The sequence below is a fragment of the Glandiceps talaboti genome, chromosome 18 (assembly GCF_964340395.1).
Source record: "Glandiceps talaboti chromosome 18, keGlaTala1.1, whole genome shotgun sequence".
Lineage (NCBI taxonomy): Eukaryota > Metazoa > Hemichordata > Enteropneusta > Spengelidae > Glandiceps > Glandiceps talaboti.
In genome coordinates, this window is record NC_135566.1 from 8,450,001 (window position 1) to 8,474,497 (window position 24,497).

Here is a 24,497-nt window from a genome sequence, read left to right on the forward strand (position 1 = left end):
TCACTCGCGCGCAGGCGCTCGGCAGCAACGCAACGACCTGACTGATCGACCGAACTCAATATTGCAATAGGTTCTAGCGAGAGAGGACGCTGTCTTCTTTCCTTCACACTTCAATGCGCCCCAGACCGGTGGATGGTCTGAGAATACACTTGCAATTTCACGTACATGCAATACTTGAAGGTACAGCTATCAATTTGAAAATGATCACTTAGTGTACAATACCTTAAAAGCCCCTGTTTTCTGAAAGAGTTCACATTTGAAAAAGAGCTGTCTCCCTGCAAAACCGTCCATAGTTTTACTTGTCATAACTTGGGTATAGTGAGCTTCTGGTTTGATTCTTTCCACCGCTTTTTGTACATCTTCGTACGAAATACAGTATTTTGTCGTGGCCATGCCATCAAGATAAAAATAGAGATGTCACTTGTTGGTATGAAACATGAAATATGAGATCATTAATTTCCTCTAACAGAATAATGCGTGCCACAAGCCAATGCCAGTATAGGTGGCAGGTAGTACGAGTATAGATGGCAAATCATCGGATGCGACTAAAAATAGAGATCGAAGTCGAATGAATAAATGGAAATAAAAATTAACTCAGACAAGCATGCCGAAACATGGCACATTAATACATGTTTGTCGTTTCCACAACATAGTCTAGCTGCTACACCTCGGATGTTCTTCCGATACAATACGATTCACGACCGAACATCGCTATCGGATATCGAGGATGGAACATCCGAGGTCTAGCAAAAGTGATCTCTGCAGTTCAGGGATATAAATAACTGCCAATCAGAGAACCGCATTGGCGACAAACACAAACAGAGGACAATAGCTAATTTTTTTCAGGGGCTTGTAAAAATAACCACCAATGCGTGTGAATAACAATGTCTACACACTCATCAAACTCACAATTACCATAAACTGATGATAAGACGTTATCATCGCACGATATTGGACATTAGAGTATTAGCATTATAGAGGTCATGGGTTATTGAATATATTAACACATATATATGCATAGATCGTCCAACTATAGACTCTCCATCAAGGAGGGTCTATGGTCCAACCCACGGCCATATGTGATCTCAATGGAATGTGAAGTATAGAAATGACATTAGCTAGAGTTCGGGCAAGCCCTCACTGCGAACTTCGTTTGCTTATCGCCGTATCGGAAGAAAGCCCGAACGTCTAGCAGCAAGACTAGTCTGACTGCCACTCAACAATCCTACGTATTTCTTTCTCACAGTGATATGGCAATGTTACAATAGTGGCCGCTGGGGTCGCTGTAACAAATTAAGGCCAAGGTTGATCGGAATAAATGAAGGCACCAGACCCAGAAGGATTCAACGTTGACAAGATGCATGCAGACAAAGAGTATCAAATAAACACATTCTCTTGTGCAACCGCCATGTTGTAGGAAAGAAAAAGATTGAATATACAAAATGGTTATTAGTTAGTTAGTTAGTTAGTTAGTTAGTTAGTTAGTTAGTTAGTTAGGTAGGTAGGTAGGTAGGTAGGTAGGTAGGTAGGTAACTAGTTAGTTAGTTAGTTAGTTAGTTAGTTAGTTAGTTAATAGAAAAGGTTGGTCAAAAATGAAATAGGACCCTGGCTTTGAAACACTTTCACGGGGCTGCAGAAAGGTTTGAAATGAGAAAACCGAAAAAAATGTTCTTTACTAATGTTGACATAGGCATTTTATGTGGAACCTCCGATAGGTAGTTGGTGGTGGACCGTCAAAAAATGGAATATACTTACTATTCTAGACTCCAGCACAGGTGTCGATCATAAAACATGTGTGCTATGAACGTTGTTCCCTCCGTCGTGTATATGAGGCCTTTTTTATACACAAACAGGACAACACACCCAGGCAACACTAAAAACCGACAGACCGAGACAAAATGGCCATGGGTGACAGTAACCCCATAATTCAACATAGTGTAAGTATACCAGGTTGTCGTAGGGGGAATAGACGCTCTCAGGGTATAGCTCGTGGTAGGGGGAAGTGTTACGGATGACAGAATACAACTTTTTAAATATTCGCTAAGTTTTGATGTTTTGCGAGGTCACCGTAAACTCTCAGCTGTCATGAATTACTACTTAGAACAAATTTTTGCATTTCACGAATAGTGTTCTTCGAATATGACAACATTAAGTTATTATAAGATCAACAGTGTCAAATAATGACTGATTACTAACGGTTGGAAGAACGATGACGTGATCACATTGTTTAGCTAGTTTTCATTTTTGTCAATATCATTTGCATTGAATTAAGGCGACGGCAATACTTCCATTTTATTCATTTATGGTGCTACCATCATCATCCATTCTACCACTTCAGCATACCCTGAACTCAGCAGCCAGAATTTTGTCTCGCACTCGGAAATATGACCACATCACCCCTATACTTATGGAATTACACTGGCTACAGTACACTACAGAATCCAATACAAGATCCTGCTACTCGCGTACAAAGCTCTGAACAACGCTGCTCCTGTTTATATATCTGATCTAATCAACCTGAAAGTGTCATCCAGAGTTCTCCGATCAAATGACAAAATCCTACTTCATGTACCACGGAGTAACCAGAAGACCTATGGTGATCGTGCTTTCTCGCGTACCGCCCCCCCCCCCCCTCACTTGGAACAATGTCCCTCTAAAAGTGCGCCAGTCACCCAGCCTTGATATTTTTAAGAAGCGAATCAAGACTTATCTGTTTAGCAGAGCCTACTGACATCTCTATATACCCACACTTTTGTAAAGCGCCATTGACTCTCACCGCTGGGGGCTCTGCCTACGAGACCTCCTCAAACTTTTTTTTATAGGGGTGGGGGGTTCTCGTAGGCAGCGCCCCCAGCGACGAGAGTCTTGGTAACCGAGACTAACAAATAGTAGTTCTAGAGATGGGAGTATTAACAGTAGACTATTTGTTTGTTCAAAACTTGCTTGAATCCTATAATAATGGTAGCTTTTGGTGTTAGCTACTGTGTAGAGGCTGATTTAGGATAAAACCATTTGATTTCATTTGATTTGATTTGATTTGATTTCCGGGGAGTGTTTGATGATTTTCCAGAAAAAAAGTATAGAAAAGTGGTAAAAGGAAGGTCAGAATAGCGCATCGTCGCAAACCACGGCCTGTTTTACGGCAACGTTCTTAACGAGCCTCCCACTTTTATTTCGAAATGTAGTGCTAGAAATAATAGTTCTTGCTTGCGAGAATGGAATATCGTTCCTCTTATGGTTTTGATTCAAACGAACGGTAGTAAGTGAGGTCAAAACATACTACTTACTTGCAAACTGTGCGAATTTAATTACCAGTAGATGTATGGCGAAGCATTTAAGTAACTTGACATTATTAAACCCTATTTATAGGGTGTCACGCTTTCAAGCATATAACTCAAATAAAAGCAACAAAAGAGAAAATACCGACAAAATATGAATGCAATTAAATGGCATTATACTACTTACTATATTACGACTGGTATCGTCTCGCCACAAATAATATCATTAAATTCAAATGAACCAAAGCTTAAGCTTATGCACATCAACAAGTAGAGTAGAGCAAACCAACTTTTACTTCCAGGATAAGCAAAAATATTAATATTTTACAAAAATACCGAAGAATTTGCCAAAAATAGATATTTACATACATATATCACCTTTTCATGAAGATCTATGGGTGATCTGGGTTGGGCCCGTTGAACAGCTGTCTTATTTCTCCTGGCCTAAATATTAAAATAGGTGAAATCGCTACTGCTGGCAAAATCTTACACGTGGCTAACCTCAGTGTGACTGTGCTGCAGAACAGCCATCCCATGGATAACATCTTTATTCAATAGCATAGGTACCTGGGACTTAACAGTACTTATATATGTCTAAAAGAAGATGGCTTAGAAAATGCTTAATTTTGGTGGTGGTGGTGGTGGTGGTGGTGGTGGTGGTGGTGGTGACCTTAGGGGAGGGTCATACATTTGCAGACCACACGTTTGGGAAGGGTCATCGCTTTTTCACCCCTATCTCGCGCAATTCCCCCCCCCCCCTGGTAATTTACGTCCAGTCCCCTATGACCCTATAGGCTTGCTGCTCGATCTCTCGAGCTATTCTGCTCACTGTGGAGATGAATGAAGGTGACTGAAGGTCACTAAATAGTGAGGGCGACAGCCCGGCTCAGGCGTTCACCTTCAATTGCACCTTTCAGAAACAGTGTTGAGAAGAAAGTCCAAGGTCTAGCAGCTACACTACTATGGAGGTCGCTCATTCTCATATGTCGCCCCCAAACGAAAAGAACAGAACATTGTTCTCGAGACATTGATTGATTGCAGGGGTCATGGATGAGTCGATTGTTCAATTTCTTTTCAAATTTAAAATAAACCATAAGCAAAGAAGCGTTGAAGAATGGATGAAGTGACATATTTTCGATTTCTGGTCAAAGTTGTCTGACCTTAGTAAAATAGTTGAATGGTTCTTCTGGCACCGTAATTGCAGACAAAGCTTTACATTGTTGAAATAGGGAACTATTCTTCTGGCATGAATATACAATCATGTGAATGTCGTACCTATGTACACGTATAGCCTTAGCTTGTTTAAAAAAGCTCACCCTAGTCATCAAATTTAACACCGTTCGCTGTCCACCGAGCATTGTAGCCTTATCTCAGGTATGTGTGTACACCTTTTCTATTTCCTGCTTTGATCTTTCAATAACATGACGTTATATATAGCCAGTCCCCAAAAACATATACAAGTAGAAACAAGACACTCAAATTACTACTAAAACGTTCGTAGTGCGAGAGATATTTATTTTTAAAACATTTTAGGTACGATTCAAAGTAACGACGTGGTAAGTATGACTACAAAGAACTACCTTATATACACCATCACAAGCCAATCTCAACGTGGGTTTTTGTTGTTGGATTGGAAGAAAGGTTTTATAATATGTTTTTTTTATTGATGCCAGCTTGCGCATCCACTATTTCTGGCGAGCCCTCACAATTTTTGCGATTTTATTATTTCCTTCTCGAATATGTAAAAAAAAAACGTTTAGGGTGGGCAGTGGAAAATTAGTTAATGTAAGTATTACGTACGCCATCATATAGACTACAACGTAAAATATAGGGAATCTTGTTTTCTATAGCATTTTGGTCACAAAATACTCAAAGTATTGTTACATGCATAATAATTTGATCGCTAACTGACTTATACGAATGTCCGTATGACCTCAAACAGCTTGTAGCACTAGTACAATAGAATATGTCCTGAGACAGCTTGTTACACTTACAGTACAATAGGAAATGCGAAGGTCAACCATGTGTCCTGAGACAGCATGATACAGTACAATGGAAAAGAGAGTGATCTCTGGTAGCATAATTAATTCTTTGTAATTAATTATACAAGGTCAAGAGCTGACACAGCACTAAAGACAAAAGGAGGGTATTGAAGCAACTCAATAAAAGAATTCATTAATATCAATAAGTTCATGTCAGAGATATGAAATTTTAATCCAATCGGCAATCTTAAATATTAGAGATGTGAGGTTTTAATCCAATCAACAGTCTTGAAATGATTTGAGGCTTAGAATATGAATTGTGGTGTGTTTTGTATATGTACAAATGCCCAGTTTCGGTGCTATATATGTATATATATATATATATATATATATATATATATATATATATATATATATATATATATATATATATATATATATATATATATATATATATATATATATAACTCGGTGAGTATCAATCTGCTAAGACAGTGCTCTATACCGTATATATATATATATATATATATATATATATATATATATATATATATATATATATATATATATATGTTGCATTTTAATTTATTATTCCAGTTCCAAAGCATTGGAAACTCTGTCATTCTACTTATTTTATAGAGTTGTGGTTGTCATTCCACTTGTTTTACAGTGCAGAGGGTGTCATTCAACTAACTAATTGCAGAAAAAAGTTGGCATTCCACTGTTTACATACTTGAAATGCTGTCATTCCAGTTTCAAAGCATTGAAAATGCTGTCATTCCACTTATTTTAAAGAGTGGCGGCTGTCATTCCACTGGTTTTACAGTGCAGGGGGTGTCATTCAACTAACTGAATTTAGAAAAGTGTCATTCCACTGTTTACATACTGTAAATGCTGTCATTCCAGTTTCAAAGCATTGAAAATGCTGTCATTCCACTTATGCTATAGAGTGGCGGCTGTCATTCCACTGGTTTTATAGTGCAGAGGGTGTCATTCAACTAATTGAATGTGGAAAAGGGTGCCATTCCACTGTTTACATACTGGAAATATTGTTATTCCAGTTCCAAAGCATTGGAAATGCTGTCATTCCACTTATTTTATAGAGTGGTGGCTGTCATTCCAATTATTTTATAGTGCAGAGGGTGTCATTCAACTAACTGTCACAGTTACAATTTTGTTATTCAGTGTTAGGTTTTGTTTTAGTTATGTAACTTTCTGTCCTTGTACTTATGTAAATTTCTTTACCTTCATGAATTTCATTAGATACTAGTAGTCAAATAGTTTTAGACAGGTGTACCGTGTCAGGTATAAAAAGCCCAACACACAGGTCACCGGTACATTCATTTTTTGTGTAGCCAGCAAGGCAACAACCTACCTCTTTCACTTTGTACTTCAGGTTAGTTATATTCTCTTTTTCCTTTTGTGACATTCATTTTTTGTGTAGCCAGCAAGGCAACAACCTACCTCTTTCACTTTGTACTTCAGCTCCTGTCCTTTCCGTTATGTGTGTACGTTGTAATAAAGTTTATTTGAGTTAACTGCATCAACTGGTATGATATTTGGAGTGTGAGGCGGCAACCGTGACAAATGGCGTAGTCGGCACTCTATAGCAACATACGGGTCTTCTTCATATGTACCTGCTATGGTTCATGCATATAATGCTACAAAGTGTGAAAGCACTGGGTATTCTCCCTTTTTCCTCATGTTTGGAAGGGAACCAAGGTTACCGGTCGATTTAGTAACAGCCACTGATCAGTGTAACAAAGATTCTGTCAGAAGTGTTTCAGATTATGTCAGAAAACTAGGTGACAAATTGAACTATGCTTACAAATCTGCATCAGAGAAATCCGAAAGGGCTGGAAATAGACACAAGGTGTTATATGATAGGAAAGTAAGGGAAGCTATCATACAACCTGGGGATGTTGTTTTAGTAAAAAATGTAGCACCTAAATCAAATTACAAATTAGCTGATAAATGGGAAGAAGACCCGTATGTTGTTCTATCTCAACCAACCAGTGATATTCCGGTGTATGTCGTTCAGAAAAAGGGGGGTAAAAGTAGGAAACGTACCCTGCATAGAAACCTACTTCTCCCTTTACCTGAATACAGTACTGAAGTAGATGAGAAACCCATGTCTAGACTAGCTCATAGACAAAGTAAGAAAGTGGAAGAGATAATTAATTCATCCAGTTCAAATGACGAGGGGGAGGAAGAATGTCCCTTTATGATCCAAGTAAACACACTAAATCCTTGTGCACCAGAATATATCCCCTTGCATAAGAGAGAGTTTGCGGATCGCATTCATAATATTTCCCATGATATTTCACATGACACGCATGACACGTATGTCACCTCCAGAAACGACACTTCACATGATTCACTAGAAACAGAAAATACATTAAGTTTAACTGATAGGACGAATGAATCAGAAGTAGGTTTAAGCATGGATGTATTAGTGATACATCCATGGTTTAAGACGGTCTACAAGACACAGAAAACCTCCAGATAGATTTGTACCGGGTGAATGGTCCCGAAATTTAGTTCAACATGTCCAGCAGCTTAAACCATACTTCACTTTAGAAATTTAATGTCAATTTATTTGAGAGAGAGAAAGAATTTTCGATTTTTTGTTATATTTAATCGTTATTTGCCATTTAGTAGAGTTAAGTTTGTGCTGTGATGTTAATAGATCACTCAAAAGAACTCTCTAAGACAACAGAGATTTGTAATGTTAAGACATCACTCAAAAGAACTCCCTAAGACAACAAAGATTGGTAAATTTGAATTGTAAATTTTTCTTTACGTCTAGCCAGAATGTATGTACGAAGTAGTCTAAATGACGAGGACGCCATTTCCTCAAGCGGGGGAGTATGTCACAGTTACAATTTTGTTATTCAGTGTTAGGTTTTGTTTTAGTTATGTAACTTTCTGTCCTTGTAGTTATGTAAATCAGGTGTACCGTGTCAGGTATAAAAAGCCCAACACACAGGTCACCGGTACATTCATTTTTTGTGTAGCCAGCAAGGCAACAACCTACCTCTTTCACTTTGTACTTCAGGTTAGTTATATTCTCTTTTTCCTTTTGTGACATTCATTTTTTGTGTAGCCAGCAAGGCAACAACCTACCTCTTTCACTTTGTACTTCAGGTTAGTTATATTCTCTTTTTCCTTTTGTGACATTCATTTTTTGTGTAGCCAGCAAGGCAACAACCTACCTCTTTCACTTTGTACTTCAGCTCCTGTCCTTTCCGTTATGTGTGTACGTTGTAATAAAGTTTATTTGAGTTAACTGCATCAACTGGTATGATATTTGGAGTGTGAGGCGGCAACCGTGACAAAACTGAATGTAGAAAAGGGTGTCATTCCACTGTTTACATACTGGAAATGCTGTCATTCCAGTTCCAAAGCATTGGAAATGCTGTCATTCCACTTATTTTATAGAGTGGTGGCTGTCTTCCAATTATTTTATAGTGCAGAGGGTGTCATTCAACTAACTGAATGTAGAAAAGGGTGTCATTCCACTGTTTACATACTGGAAATGCTGTCACTCTCATATCTCATATCCGACTCAACTTCTGTATGTACGTACCAGGATCACACTTGAACTTTAAAGGGAATTAGCTCAGACTACACACAGTTTGTGTTTAAAGATCTACACTGGAAATCAAGGCAAAACACCCAGCATAGTGCCTCGTTCATTGACTTCCCGCGAAGCCAAGTGCCCTTACCAAAATACTGAAGAGTGCCTGTCAGTCCCCAGTGTTCTTTATTGTGACGTCCTTAAAGTCTAAATTTACGTACGCATGGCCAATGGCCAAATAATTAATGCAATCCATATAACGCTTTTCTCGGCGTGCAATCGTGCCCTAAAAGTATTCTCAAAACATTGATGAATGATCACTATGAATCCCACACCCTGGAATCCCAGATATTTATGAAATGCAGACTGTCGTTTCATGTATTCGAGTATGCTTGGAATCCTGTGTGGTCTGAATCCGATATCCTTGAGACAGTCTATTGACCTTTCAGTCAAACTAGGACATGCGATTTCCACACCCTGGAATCCCAGATATTTATGAAATGCAGACTGTCGTTTCATGTATTCGAGTATGCTTGGAATCCTGTGTGGTCTGAATCCGATATCCTTGAGACAGTCTATTGACCTTTCAGTCAAACTAGGACATGCGATGTTGTTAAAATATTAAGTTTACTGAAAATATGAATGTCATCTGTGACACTATAATATAACTCCGATAAGAATTACTGTCATCATTTTCTCTGTCATAGAAGTGGGTACCCGTCCCCCTTACAGCAACACGTAACAGCTGCCCTCGATAGCAAATTGTGGTTGAAATAACAATTTCACCATCATGACAGAAGAGGAGAAATACTGTATTTCGTACAAAGATGTACTAAAAGCGGTGGAAAGAATCAAACCAGCAGCTCACTACACCCAAGTTATGACAAGTAATATTATGGATGGCTTAGCAGGCAGAGATCTCTACTTCAAATGTGAACTTTTCCAGAAAACGGGGGCTTTTAAGGTTTGTGAACGTTTTGTGTAAAGTGTTGCTTCAAGCCATTTTCAAACTGCAGCAGTAATACCAGCAGGCACTAAGTGATTTAAGGGGCAACAAACGCCCAAGACACGTACCTTAAAGTTCCGATGCAGAATTTTCTGAATGATTATTAGAAAAGCGCATGCCACCAGTGGCATTGTAGCACAACTGTACAATTTGTGATATTCAATCAAATGTTTATCAACGTGTCAATCTATATTTGTTATCCATGCAATATGTACCATCATTTTAATATTGCAATATGAAGTTTCTTAGTTGTTGGGTGATTAATGTAAATAAGCGACCTATCGGTCAGAATAGCTCCGCTGGTTTGTTTTTTTAATTTTATTTTTAATTTTGGTGACATGTAGAATTGGTTCAGCTCTTCAGCTCTTCACTATGCAGTTTTGTTTTAGCGATGTAATAAAGTGGTTAGTGTTTACATATGTCTCACTATAAAACACATTTTACACAGAAGTTGGTAATGTATTGTACTTTTATACCATAGTCACCATTTTATAACAAAAATCTACTGTAATGAAAAATTTGCACAAAATCTCAGAAAAAAATGACTGGGAAATGCACACAAGAAAAAGAAAAAAGAGGATTTTGAGGTTGGCTATAATTTGCCAGTGTCTTACAGCTTTAACCCTGGAAAATTTTAATGATGAATGAAATAAACTAGGGATCTAAATAATTTTGAGGCAATTTCAATTTCAATTTTCTAACAAATTTACCAAGTCAACAACATTCAACTTGTACTAGTTGTAGTAGATATATATAGGGAAGAAATGTATTAATCGCCATCTTAGTTTCCGTACGGCGACAATCCCAAGTACCCGGAAGAGAGTCATTCTCAGCCATACGTTACAGTGGTAACACTCACTCGTTCATGTTCGATTACCTTTCATAAAGAAAACACAACGAAATGGTTGAAGTGATCTTTTTTTTAATTTCTTTTCATCACAACAACAAAATCTGCGTGATCAAAAGTGTTGTAAACTAAACCAGAAAGAATATCAGACTGGCTAAACTTCCCGATGAACTGGAGTAAAGTCCAAGTCCAAGTAAGCCTCGATAGTACTATTAGTACGTGAGAAAATCGTCTCAAACTAGCGATACAACTTTCAAAATATAACTTGACATGTCTTCAGTTGTTAGAGTTATACAATTCAAGACAGGTTTTCACTCGAAAACAACAATTCTGTGAATAATGACACTCTGAACGCAGCGATTTCTCGGACGATGTTACCACTGTAACGTATGGCTGACAACGACTTGCTTCCGGGTTAGTCCCTCGTGCATTCGGGTACTTGGGATTGTCTCCGTACGGGAAACTAAGATGGCGATTAATAAATACATCGTCTGATATTTTAATTTACTGAGTTTCTTGTGACCGGCGCCTGTCAGCAGACTCGGCCAATTTTTTTTTCATCATTCCATTGTATTTTAACCTTGTACTTGACATTTCGCAATATTTATAATTCTCAACAAAATTCCTCAACATGCCTCAATTCGCTCGTACTCAAAGCAGCCCCGGTATGATCACTGACATGACTAGAGAGAACCTTTTCGGATTTACATGTAAAACGGGGAAAGATACGCAAAACATAATGCAAAGTCTGAAGCCAAATTAAAGTTGTAATTATTTTAATTATTTTTACTTGCCAAATATTTGCATTTTATGTAATGTAATTTTACCCCTTTCATAATATAGTTGGTTAAGTACGTCAATATTAACGATATTATCGACATTTTATTCTATTCTGATAGAAACATTCTGAGACATAACTCGGGAAACAAATGCCTGTGGGTAGTATGAGCGAAAAACCGGGTCGAGGAAAGAAGATATGTCAGTTGAGGTTTAGGCGTTTACAGTATTTAAAATGGTGGAATCTAGTGAAAGTTATGGCGAGTTGAAAATACCAAAAAATAAGGCCCGTGTGCAGCCATTTAAAGTGTAATACTAGTCGCAAACTGAAGGATATAGTATGCAAATGAGGATGTTGCGGACTGGCTGATTATGTAGAAGGGGAGCAGAATTTGGATTTGAAGTTTACAACCCTGTTTCGAACAAACGCTTGTCATTTGGGCGCCCAATGCGTAGAATTATGACTATAGCACATATTACATTGCTTGTTTGACGTCAATAGTGTCTTTTGAAAAGTGGCAGTTTACTTAAAGTCTCGTCGCATGATTTCCAATATGGCGGCGGTCATAATACTCATTAACATATTCATTTTTTTTCAAATTACAAAAAAAAAATCATAAAAAATAAAAATGAAGACGTGCTGCACTCTCTGACTTCAGACTAGAAGCTCTTTGCTTCTAAAAAGTTGCATTGTTTACGCAAAACGTAACTGGTGCAATCCTTTTATCTGATCAATTTCCCAACTAGACACCAAAAGGAACATCCCCAACAAAACATACATACATACATACATACATACATACATACATACATACATACATACATACATAATACATACATAATACATACATACATACATACATACATACATACATACATACATAATACATACATACATACATACATGCATGCATACATACATACATACATACATACATACATACATACATACATACATACATACATACATACATACATAAAGACTTGTCAAAACTTTGGACAAGACAGATAGATAGATAGATAGATAGATAGATAGATAGATAGATAGATAGATAGATAGATAGATAGATAGAAGTTCTTTGTTGTTTTTAAAAAAGAAAAATAGTCCATTATGCAAGTGATGTATTACGTAATGGGCTGATATGTGCATGTTTCACTGAGAAAAATATGTCCCACAGACCACAGAATAGAGTAATCGAACAGTCTGCATATCTGAATAAAATATATTCTCATTTTGCTGTATTGCCTTGTCGAAGAACGCAAATGTTTCACTGCACATTAAATTCGCACAAATAATTTTAAGAAATCTATAAAAATGTTTAAAAACGTTATAAATTAACGTGTATTATTGTTTTCTTGCCGGGACGCTTTATCAGTTTAGCAACGTTTTGGTTTCATTATTTTCAGTCGAGGATTTTAACATTCATTGTCATACATTTGCCAGATTCCTTTTAAATGTGTGGTTGTTATTATTATATAATATTAAGCCCATTCACTTTTTCAGTTTCGTGGTGCATACAACGCTATTTGTTCGTTGTTAGAAAACACAGAAGACAAGTCAAAAGTGAAAGTCGTTACACAAAGCAGTGGAAACTTTGGACAAGGTCTGTCGTTAGCTGCCAGACTGAAAGGAGTTCCAGTATTTATAGTGATGCAGAAACCGTCACCTCAAATGAAACTCAATGCCGTCAATAGTTATGGTGGTAAAATAGTCTTATGTGAACCTGGCGAAAAGGTAATTAGTACAAGTGTAATGGCAAAGTGCATTTAGCCTTCACTTCTTTTCACCATGGTACTTCTCTGTAGTTTCGCAGTGCCTATAAAGCATAATCAGTGGGTTACTGGAAAATACAGAATTTGAAGACAAGTCCGAAGTCGTATCAGTTTCGTTACACACAGCAGGGGAAACTTTGGTCAATCTGAACCACTGTCTCCAACATTAAAGGTATATTAGCTGCAACGGGGACCATTTTTACCTCCCGTAAGGGTACGGGAGGTATTAAAAGGGGAAGGTGTGTCTGTGTGTCTGTGTGTCTGTCTGTCTGTCTGTCTGTCTGTATCATCATTTTCTAAAAATCGGCTGGCTCAATTGTAATGAAATTTGGGATATATAATCTTTAGGGTAATAGCTAGACCTGATTAGGTTTTGAGCCAGATCTGTTAATGTTTAATTAGAGAAATTTGCATATTAATGAAATCAACTAATTACGCAATATCTTAAGACTGCATACTTCAATTTCAATACAATTTAGTATATTCGTTCAACATAACAACATACATTTGTCCTATAAAATTCGTTGATGTATCTTACGGCGTTAATGAATAATTTGCATAATTAATTATTTTTGGTAATTAGGCTATATCTTAAGAATACATACTTCAAATTCAACATAATTTAGTACATACATTAACCATAAGAAAACACATACGTCCTATCAAGTTTGTTGATGCACCGTACAGTGTTAATGAATAATTTGCATAATTAATGATTTTCGGTAATTAGGCTATATCTTAAGAATACATACTTCAATTCCAATATAATTCAGTACACACGTTAACCATAACAATCACATATGTCCTGTAAAGCTTGTTGGTGTACCTTTCAGTGTTAATGAATAATTTGCATAATTAATTATTTTTATATCTTAAGAATACATACTTCAAATTCAACATAATTTAGTACATACGTTAACCATAAGAAAACACATATGTCCTATCAAGGTTGTTGATGCACCGTACAGTGTTAATGAATAATTTGCATAATTAATGATTTTCGGTAATTAGGCTATATCTTAAGAATACATACTTCAATTCCAATATAATTCAGTACATACATTAACCATAACAAATTGTGTATGTCATATAAAGTTAGTTGATGTACCTTACAGTGTTAATGAATAATTTGCATAATTAATGATTTTCGGTAATTAGGCTATATCTTAAGACTGCATACTTCAATTTCAATACAATTTAGTACATACGTTAACATAACAAAGCGGATATGTCCTATAAAATCTTTTATATAGCTTAGTTTTAATGAAAAATTTGCATAATTAATGATTTTAGGTAACTAGGTTGTATCTTAAAAATGCAATCTTCAAATTTCGTATAATGTGATACGTACATCATAATAATACGCACCTGTCCTATGAAGTTTGTTGCTACAACTTTTTCCTTTAATGAGTATTTTGAATAATGAATGATATTTAGTAATTAAGCAGTATCATAGACTATTACATACATTAACCTAAGAAAGCACGCTTGTCCAAAAAACAAAGCCTGTTACCATAGTTTTTTAGTTTAATTTATTTACATAATTAGTGATTCCCTTACGAGAGGCATTCAGTTTAAATCTGGTTGTTCTTATTTTTGTTCTTATTTTCATATATATATATATATATATATATATATATATATATATATATATATATTTATATTTATATATAAACATACACAAACAGACAAACAACGTGTTAATATATATTTGTCCATGTGTTTATTGTATCATTTACTCATGTATATTCATTTGGATTTTTGTGTATGTCTATCTTTATATATTCATTCGTCCGTTTCTTTGTTTGTTCATTCATTCATTCATTCGTTTGACTGTCTGTCTGTCTGTCTGTCTGCCTGTCTGTCTGTCTGTCTGTCTGTTAGTTTGCACCACGATTCCTGGGCTCAATGTGACTATATCACAAAAAGGTACGACATACTTTTCAGACATTTAGAACCGAAGACATGTTCCCAATCTAATTATTCTGAATATGTTCTTTATTTTAGAAGCAAAAAGAAATGAGTAGTAGGGTTGCCAGGGAAGAGGATGCAATATATATGTCCTCATCGCAACATCCAGATGTTATCGCAGGGCAGGGAACAGTTGGCGTGGAACTTCTACAGCAGGTAGGTCCTCCCATGAAAAGGTTTTATTCGCCTTTACAGTTTTCGAGGCATGGAGTGGGGAACACTGTAGATCAACCGCATTTCCTGCATGCAGGGATGGAGGGAAGGAGGGTGCGGGGAGTGGGAGAGGGATGGATGGATGGATGGATTGATGGATGCATGCATATGTGCGCATGTATGCATGTATGCACGTATGTATGTATGCATGTATGCATGTATGTATGTATGTATGTATGTATGTATGTATGTATGCATGTATGTATGTATGTATGTATGTATGTATGTATACGTGCATACATTAATTTTTCGAACACATTACCAAATCAAAATGTAGAAAATTGTACTTCAGTAAGATGTAGACATTTCAGTAAGATATTTGTCCAGCAAGACGATGACTTTTTCAACGTAACTGGATTCCATAATTTAATTGTAGGTGATAACACAGTGTTTGCTTTTAACCCCTACATATGATACAGGTTCCAGATCTTGATGCTATTGTAGCACCCATTTCAGGTGGAGGTTTGGTTGCAGGAATATGTATTGCTGCAAAGGTAGAGTAGAAGTTTTTTCTAATCAACCTAGAATTTTAAAAGTGACTGTGCTTTGTAATACATCTAATCCGTTTTCTAAGCTGTGATTCGTTAGTACGTGGTCACGTGGCATGTATATATTTTGCGCTTTTCAATGCAAATGATGTTTTTGGCGGTCAATAATTTTCGTTATGATACGTACCTGTATAGGCATCATCACTAAAAACTGATGACTCAATGATGACGTCATTTGCGTATGCCTACATGTTTTTCGCGTCACCTGCTGGTTGAGTAGACTAGCATTGACACTGCATCGCCGTTACGATTTTCTGAAGACAAACTTGCCACCCTTGTGTGAGAAAAGATTTGGAAGTAAAAAAACACAACACTAGCTTTTCAAATCATTACTTTATTACACGGTACATTGTAGGGAAAAATTATTTTAAAAAGCAAAAAAGGTAAAGTAAACAATAATCAAAAAATACAAAGCTGTAAACAAATATGGCCAATCACAGGCCCCTGTCATTAAAGCGCAAAGCAGAATCAAATACAGATCCGCAATGTGGACAGGCTACAATCTAAGGGTGACAAATGTTATTTTTACTACAGTTTGAACGTTCCAGATATCAGAGAATGTTTCAGGATGTGTGTACGTGTATGTATGTGTGTGTCTGTGTGTGTGTGTGCGCGCGCGCGCGCCCCCAAACATTAGCTCAAATGTGAAGATGTGTCACTACAGTTCAAGTGATAACTACACATGTATTTGTTATCTTTAAAAGCATATAAAACCGAATATCAAGATCTATGCAGCTGAACCACTTAATGCAGATGATTGTGCCAAATCATTTGCTGCTGGTGAACGTATCCCACTACCCGGACCACCAGATACAGTCGCAGATGGTCTTATAGGTTCCGTTGGTGAAGTAACGTGGCCTATTATCAAAGACAACCTTGAAGATGTCATAACAGTCACAGAAGAGGAAATCATTGTGAGTGCTGTGTGTTGAAGTGTCGATTCATATTCCACCCTAACTTTGGTGTTAACAAAAGGACCTTTAATTTGATCAGTATATTTTCTCTAGTTCTGATGTAAGCAAGGTGTAAATCTACTTTGAATATGCGTTGAAAGGTTTTAGACCACCACCAACCACCAACCCACCAGAAAATAGTATATTAAATCAAATTTTATTGCATTGTTAGCTATCATTCCACGTGTTTTAGTACTCAAAGAAAATCTGACATTCAAATCCTCAAGGTAAACAACATGGAATGTACCCTTCCACATCTTTTGGTAATTCTCATACACAAATAACCTTCATTGCTGGGAATAAGTAGTCACATGCCAACTTGATGACTAAGTCTATCTCATTTCGACACCATTGCAAAGTGGGAAATTAATAAGCACTCGTGAAATGCCTTTAAAAACGATTCATTTACTTATTAATATGATATTTCTACAGAACGTAGAGTGAGAACTGCATACAGAACAAATAACAAAAACGTTCTAAAGTAGCTGCCATATTGACTTTTTCCATTGCTCTAGAAAGTGTCTCAATTGGTCAAAAGTGGGGGTAAAACATTCTGAAGGTTTCTAAAGTGTTTTACTAAGTGATGTTTCTTTGCTACCTAATATTTGCATAAGGTCCAATTTATGTAACCTGTATGCTAATATTGAGAGGTAAAATTTCAAATTTTGTGTAGACCTAAACTTGGACTCTATATCCTGTGTAGAATGTACCTGTCCAGGATTCAATACTACACGTGTAGATACGTATTTGGTCAAAAGGACATATCATTCGGCAAGGGTCGTTCTATGCAATAAATGAATGCCTTTATTTTTTTTACGATGCATGTACCCATGAATGTACATGGGGAAGGAAGCCATTGATGCTTTTATAGACCCCTTACTGTTCTGAGGTGTAATCAATGCACACTTTACAATTATTAATTGATGTAGTCACAATAACCTTTTCTGGTAAACTGTTCCAAATGTCTACGACATATTGACTGGAAAAATATTTACGTATATCCAATCTGGATTAAAATAATTACTAAGTAACTGCTACAATGATTTAATTGGTGTAGTAATAACAATAACCCTTTCTGGTAAACTGTTCCAAATGTTTACAACATGTCGACTGAAAAAATATTTTGGTATATCCAATCTGGATCTGTCTTTAAATCATTTCAATCTATATCCCCTTGTTGTCGAAGTAGATAAAATACAACTGGATCAAGGAGAATATGTAAATGGAAAAGTTTATACACTTCAAGCAAATCAGCTCTAATTCATCTCGTCTCTAAAGTTGTCAGTTTCAATATGCGTGACTGTCCTCATAATTCAAGCCACCAAGCTGTGGAATCATCCTGGTGAACCGACGATGCACTTTTTCCAAAAATGCAATATTCCTACTCGTATATATGTAGGGAAGACACTGGGGAAGCATAGTCAAGGTGTGGACTTACTAGTGCTTTAAAAGATAAAAACCAACCAGAGTATTCATAGTAACTGAAATAATTCATGGTTGACCGTTGGCGTACATTTTTGAAAGAATAACAATCAGCAACATCAAATAATACAGGAAATCAAATAAACCGGAAGCATCATACATAATATGCAAATGATATGCAAATAAAGAAGCCAGAATTTATAATATTATGATTAAAATGCAAAATTATACAACTGTCTACAAGTTTATAGTCTACAGGCTGCCAATAAGTACATTTATACAGATATAAAGCAATCGTACAGTTCACATATTTTAATTTGCCATCAGTATACAGAAAAAACATCATTTTACATCATTTATGAAATTGCTGCAAAAATTACCCTTAATATTGAAATAAAAATTGCCAACATATATTTTTTAATTGCTCAGATAATGGGGAACACAATGAGATATGTTGGCAAAAATTAACATGAATTTCACACGAAACCCAAAAATCTGCCATATGCCCCCGCACTACTTGGTACCCAGAAGAATAAAACGCTCAAAAATGACAATTATATTATAGCAGTATATCGATGGTGCAAATCAAGAGAGCTGATTGGTCTTCTCCATGAGTTGTTTGATATTTTTTTAAATCTTTTTATTTCAGCAAGCAACTAAACTGATGTGGGAGAGAGTCAGGATATGTATTGAACCATCTGCTGGTACTGCAGTGGCAGCCGTCCTATCTGACAAGTTCAAAGCACTGCCAACAGACATCAAGAAAGTTGGTGTTGTCCTATCTGGTGGTAATCTGGACATTGTGTCTTTGCTTTAGTGGAAAAATGAACTACTTCTAATCACATCTCGTACATTTTCGATAACATTAAACTTGATATGGTAGAATTATCTTAGTCAAAACACATCAGGATATTATAATTATATCTACTCGTTATGTGAATTAGAAAATTTTACAAAAATCTTATCTGTCTGTCTGTCTGTCTGTCTGTCTGTCTGCCTGCCTGCCTGCCTGCCTGCCTGCCTGTCTGTCTGTGTGTGTGTGTGTGTGTGTGTGTGTGTGTGTGTGTGTGTGTGTATGTATGTATGTATGTATGTATGTATGTATGTATGTATGTATGTATCACACTGTTCACATTTTTACCAGGGCATCCTGGAAGTCAAGATAATATTTTGCTTGAATTATTTCCTAGAGTTGAGATTATTAAGACGTAACATACCTATGTTTTAACTCACATGGCGAAAATATCACAATTAATGAATCTAAGTGGGGGGGGGGGGGGAGCAGTGTTATATCAAAACAACTCATGCTTATAATAGAGGCAATGTTCATTAATTGTGTTTGCTTACAGTTGTGTCAGCCTCAACACAGTAGCCGGCACAAACCCTTCTTATTGTACATTTTATTTCTGACTACTTAGTGAGAAAGTATGGTAAAACACATTTTTGTTGTGTTCAGAATACATTGAATTGTGTAGTATTATGACGACATTCTGTTCATGGGATTTCTGATATCATATTCTGACTTTTCATATTACAGTGGATTTACAAGAAGCGAGCCGTAGTCACCTGATGAGATATCAAGTTTAGTGAGACTAGACTGAGTATTTTAGATTTTGTTTTAAGATAAACACAATACAGATCGCAGAGATTGACCCCTTCACTGTGAATGTGTTTTTTTAATTGTCTGGTCTGTGTGTGGTCACTGTACATCACTGAACACTACATGAATGCTTGTGTCTAGGGTGTACCCATCTCTCCTGTTTAAATGTTTTAGCTTTACACCTTCACAGTTATAACTTTGGCTGATAAGTTAGTACAAGTTCCAATGAATTGGTAGTACCTCCACACAGGGTGTAGAGGGAGAGAGACTAGCGGAGACTGTCCTACAACATGAAAAATGATTTTTTTTACCAAGTCTACCATGTGTCTATTGTAATAGTTGTAGTACTAGTAGTGTGCATGTTACCACTGTTTACATGCATCATTAACAAAATAAGGAGCGCACACGGTGTAAGTGATATTTGTGTATTATCCATTTGGTGTCTATCTCAACATGAAACCTTGTGATCAGGCTCACGCTGATAGTTCATTTAATAGCTTTGACTCGCTTCTAAAAAGAACTGTATTACGACGATGCTACCGCTGGGGTAATTAAACCGTCGAAGACACTTGTCCTCCGGGCATACTGTTAAAAATTCAAGACATGTAAACTAACAATACCTGTATGGGCACTTAACCATAATTTCGATGATGGTCTCCTTTCGCGTCAATGATTACAAACGTAGCAGATTTTCATTCTTTAGGAACCGGTCACTTTTAACGGGTGAAGTGGGGTATGTTGGGATTTGAACATGGCTTTTCTCAAATTGACCCTCCTCCAACATCGGTAAAGACTCCGTTTTCCAAGATCACGTGTACTTCTAATATATTTGTAAGCTCTCTTCAATTATTTATCGATAGCTCATGATATAGACACTAAATGTATCCAGTCATCCAAGCAAGGTGCCTATATATACTAGATTTTTTGACGTTCACGATCTGCAATACAAAGACGCACTTCTTGCTGTTTTTTCTCTTGTCGGGTTGTGGGTTGAAATTTTAAACGCTGGGATAGAAGTACGTGTATAAATTTGGTCTCAGAATCAGATTCAGATTGGAGGACAATGTGAGACTTTGATTGGCCTCATGACATGTTGACCATCATATTCAGCCGTATATAGGCTCACATACAGCAAAATCACGATGACGGGTGACCCTAAACAACCCGAATGATGGAAAACGAATGACAGCATTTCCAGTATATAAATAGTGGAATGACACCCTTTCCTACATTCAGTTAGTTGAAGGACACCCTATAAGTTTATATCTGTGATACAACTATATCTTGACCTCTGACCCACGGGGGAAAGTTTTTTGTTTGAAAAGTTTGATACGTGGTAGTAAAAAGTAAGCTGACAGGACTTCAATACGTTCATTCAAGCGCGCATTCAGCCGGCGGCATCCTCTCAAAGGCTCGGAGACTGAAGGGTTTGGTAGTAAATCAAGGTGCACGTCACCCGTTACTTTATGAACGTCTGTGTATGGATTGGTGCCAATTGCTTATACGTGTACATTTTTCTTAACATAGAAAGCGGAAAAGATCTGTTTGTAGTTTAAGCGTAGGAGCGGATGAAAACTGCACCAGGTGCAACTGGAACGGGTTTTTAAAAAAACGGTTTTGTTAAATATAATGATTTAAACATAACACATACATAATACGGTACGACAAACCCAGTAAAATCTATTTTTAGGGCCACACCTTAAAATGAGCGCCCCCAACGTGACACCAGTTTCAACCTGTTACTGTACTACTTGTGGATAAAATAGACCTCTAATTATCATGTATTGTGTCTAACAAGTATTGGTATTTTAACAAAAGTTCGGTAATGGAGTGTATTACTGGTTGTCTCTTCGCAAAAGTGATATTCCAGTTACAGCTAGTGTTACAGTACCATCAAATGACACAGATTCGACTTTTGGTCAAACTTTTCGCACTCTGTGAATTAGCTACAGTTACTACAAAACTGTCAGGTACACATTCCTGATGGGTAGAAATATGTGTTTCAAACCACACTTCACGACCTCTTTCAAAAGGAAGATATTCTGTACATACAACTATCTCGATGTGAACAGTTGAAACTACTGACTGTATCGCCATAATTCGTCCTCGCTCTGTGATTTTATTGAATCTACTTCAGCTTCACATAGATGACGTATTCTCCTGTCTAGACGATTGAAATGTAAATTTCACATTCAGTGTATCTCATGTGTTATATTCGATATAAAGCATTGTCCTGTTTCTAAATTCAACACAGTTATCTGTCCACTGAGCAGTGTAGGTGTGTTAGGTATGCTTGTAAACCTCTACTATATTCCCCCTTCTCGGTTAGAGTAAAGTGTTACAAAAGAACTGTGCAAATTTTGAGCTTACTTGTGTATAATAACATGTTTGATTATCAACTTTCGTAGATTCTATCTAATTTTTTGTGTGTTATTTACAGAAACGATAAAGTGAAGCATTGAGTTAACAACATGCAGAAGGTTCTAACTATCTTTATCATTATCGCCCTTATCGCTACTTTGTTTATCCATGAAGATGAAGCGTACCGTCGTCGTCGACGACGACGACGATCTCGAAGTATGATTGATGTGCATTCACATGATGTAAGGTAAGTCACTTTAAATCGCATCTACTTTACGACCTGATATGACAAACTATATGCTCCGTTTCAACACATTTTAAGATTAACCAAGTACTAGTTTGTCACTTTCTTTAGCCGTTCCTTCGATTCCATTTGTCATTTTTCAATGTTAGTAACATAACACATAAAACGCATAAGGAATAAGTGACACTTGACAGAACACCTTGGATGCACACGACCTATTGTTTTGTCCGTAATAATGGCGCGACACAAGCCATGGTCCGAGCTCATTATTACCTTCCATAAGAGAAATGTTGTGCTATGCCTTTGTCTGTCTGTCTGTCTGTGTCTGTCTGTCTGTCTGTCTGTCTGTCTGTCTGTCTGTCTGTCTGTCTGCCTGCCTGCGTGCCTGTCTGTCTGTCTGTCTGTCTGTCTGTCTCTGTCTCTCTGTCTGTCCGTCTGGATAGCTCAGAAATCAGTGATTCATTCGAATGAAATTTGCTATACACTTTCTTTATTCTAATTGTAAGAATGAATAGGTTATGGTAAATTTGATATGAATATTAATGATACATTTGCATGATTAATAATTTCTATAATTGGGCTATATATTTAGAATAAACTCTTCAAAGTCGACATTACTTGATAGGTACATCAATCATCAACCATAACAAAACCCACGTGTTCTATATAAAGTTTATTAACATAGTTTTTTGTCGCCATGAGTGATTTGCATAATTAATGATTTTAAATAATAAGACTATATATTAAAACAAACTTCAAACTTCATGTAATGTGGTGCATACTAATGTGATGCCTCATATCAAGTATAATAATTAGTTGTATTAGCAAAATTTGATTTATATTACTATATGTTGTATATTGTCCGAAATGTTTATTTTGTCAAATCTAAACTTGTTATAGGTGTGCCATGTAGGTCAAAGTATGACTAAGTTTTAGTTGAAATTCACGCATATGGATTAGACTAATTACCATAATTTGTCACTTTTTGATAATTTTTAAATTTCCTGTTGATTTTTGTAAATTTAAGCTAAATTAACACTCAAATTTACTTAGATAACTTTTCAAATTTAGATTAATAAAGATAACGATTATTTCAATTCATCTTTGTTTTGTCAGTGATGAAACTAGAGACCAGATGAGAAAGGAAGAAGTAATGGAAAGAATTGAAGAACGAAAGGAGATCTTGGAAGAGATCTTGGAAGAGTTGGACGACAAGTGATGAAATGGCGGGAAAACTAATAGAAATTCACGTTTAACTAACACTTATACCATTCACAGACGAAGTTCTACAAGTTGATTATTCTACAAAATGACAAGGTCATTCTATGTCATTGACTCTGCTTTCATCAAAATAGTACAGTACTCAAATTACTAAAAATCAATATTAGTTTTCAAATTTTTCATGATTAAGATAAATATTGAAGGGTTTGTTATTCTTTGTCGTCGACTTGTAGTATTGCGCTCCTTACGTAGGTATTTTTGACTGCTCAGAGAAGAAAAATATTAAGGAATGACAACTAACAATTTGACAATAAAATAAATGACAAATTGATATGAAAAAGCTGTGTTTTGTTTCATGAGTCACCAAATATTAAACACCATGCCTGAATTGATCGTAATTAAAACCAAACACCTGCTAATAAGATTTTAGGAATGGATATAGGAAGGATGGATGGATGGATGAATGAATACATAGATAGGTAGGTAGGTCGATAGATAGATAGATAGATAGATAGATAGATAGATAGATAGATAGATAGATAGACAGACATAGACAGACAGGCACACAAACATGCATGCATTCATGCATGCATACATACATACATACATACATACATACATACATACATACATACACACACATATACATACATACATACATACATACATACATACATACATACACACACATCCATCCATACATACATACATACATACATAC

The 24,497-nt window shown here is 36.3% G+C and overlaps 2 protein-coding genes and 1 long non-coding RNA gene across 4 annotated transcripts in view; 2 read left to right on the forward strand and 1 right to left on the reverse strand.

Annotated features, from left to right (window-relative positions):
* LOC144449344 (serine racemase-like) overlaps positions 1–393 on the reverse strand; it is a 4,144-nt gene extending 3,751 nt beyond the window's left edge. Inside the window, exon 1 of the mRNA XM_078139872.1 lies at positions 223–393. Within this exon, the coding sequence (XP_077995998.1) occupies positions 223–393 (171 nt within the window). The remainder of the gene's footprint in view (positions 1–222) is intronic.
* A 4,146-nt stretch (positions 394–4,539) lies between these two features.
* Positions 4,540–24,063, forward strand: LOC144449403 (uncharacterized). Of its 2 annotated transcripts, none has more exons than XR_013482162.1 (3): positions 4,540–4,652; positions 22,391–22,558; positions 23,672–24,063. It is a non-coding gene; the product is annotated as an uncharacterized LOC144449403 (long non-coding RNA). The 2 variants fall into 2 exon arrangements; XR_013482161.1 differs by lacking the exon at positions 4,540–4,652 and adding an exon at positions 22,194–22,237.
* LOC144449402 (serine racemase-like) lies at positions 8,395–19,167 on the forward strand. The gene is made up of 7 exons (XM_078139932.1): positions 8,395–8,407; positions 9,548–9,804; positions 12,975–13,205; positions 15,251–15,370; positions 15,847–15,921; positions 16,680–16,889; positions 19,000–19,167. Exons 2-7 carry the CDS (start codon positions 9,631–9,633, stop codon positions 19,165–19,167), a joined length of 978 nt encoding a protein of 325 aa, XP_077996058.1. The 5' UTR covers positions 8,395–8,407; positions 9,548–9,630.
* Positions 24,064–24,497: the final 434 nt, after the last annotated feature.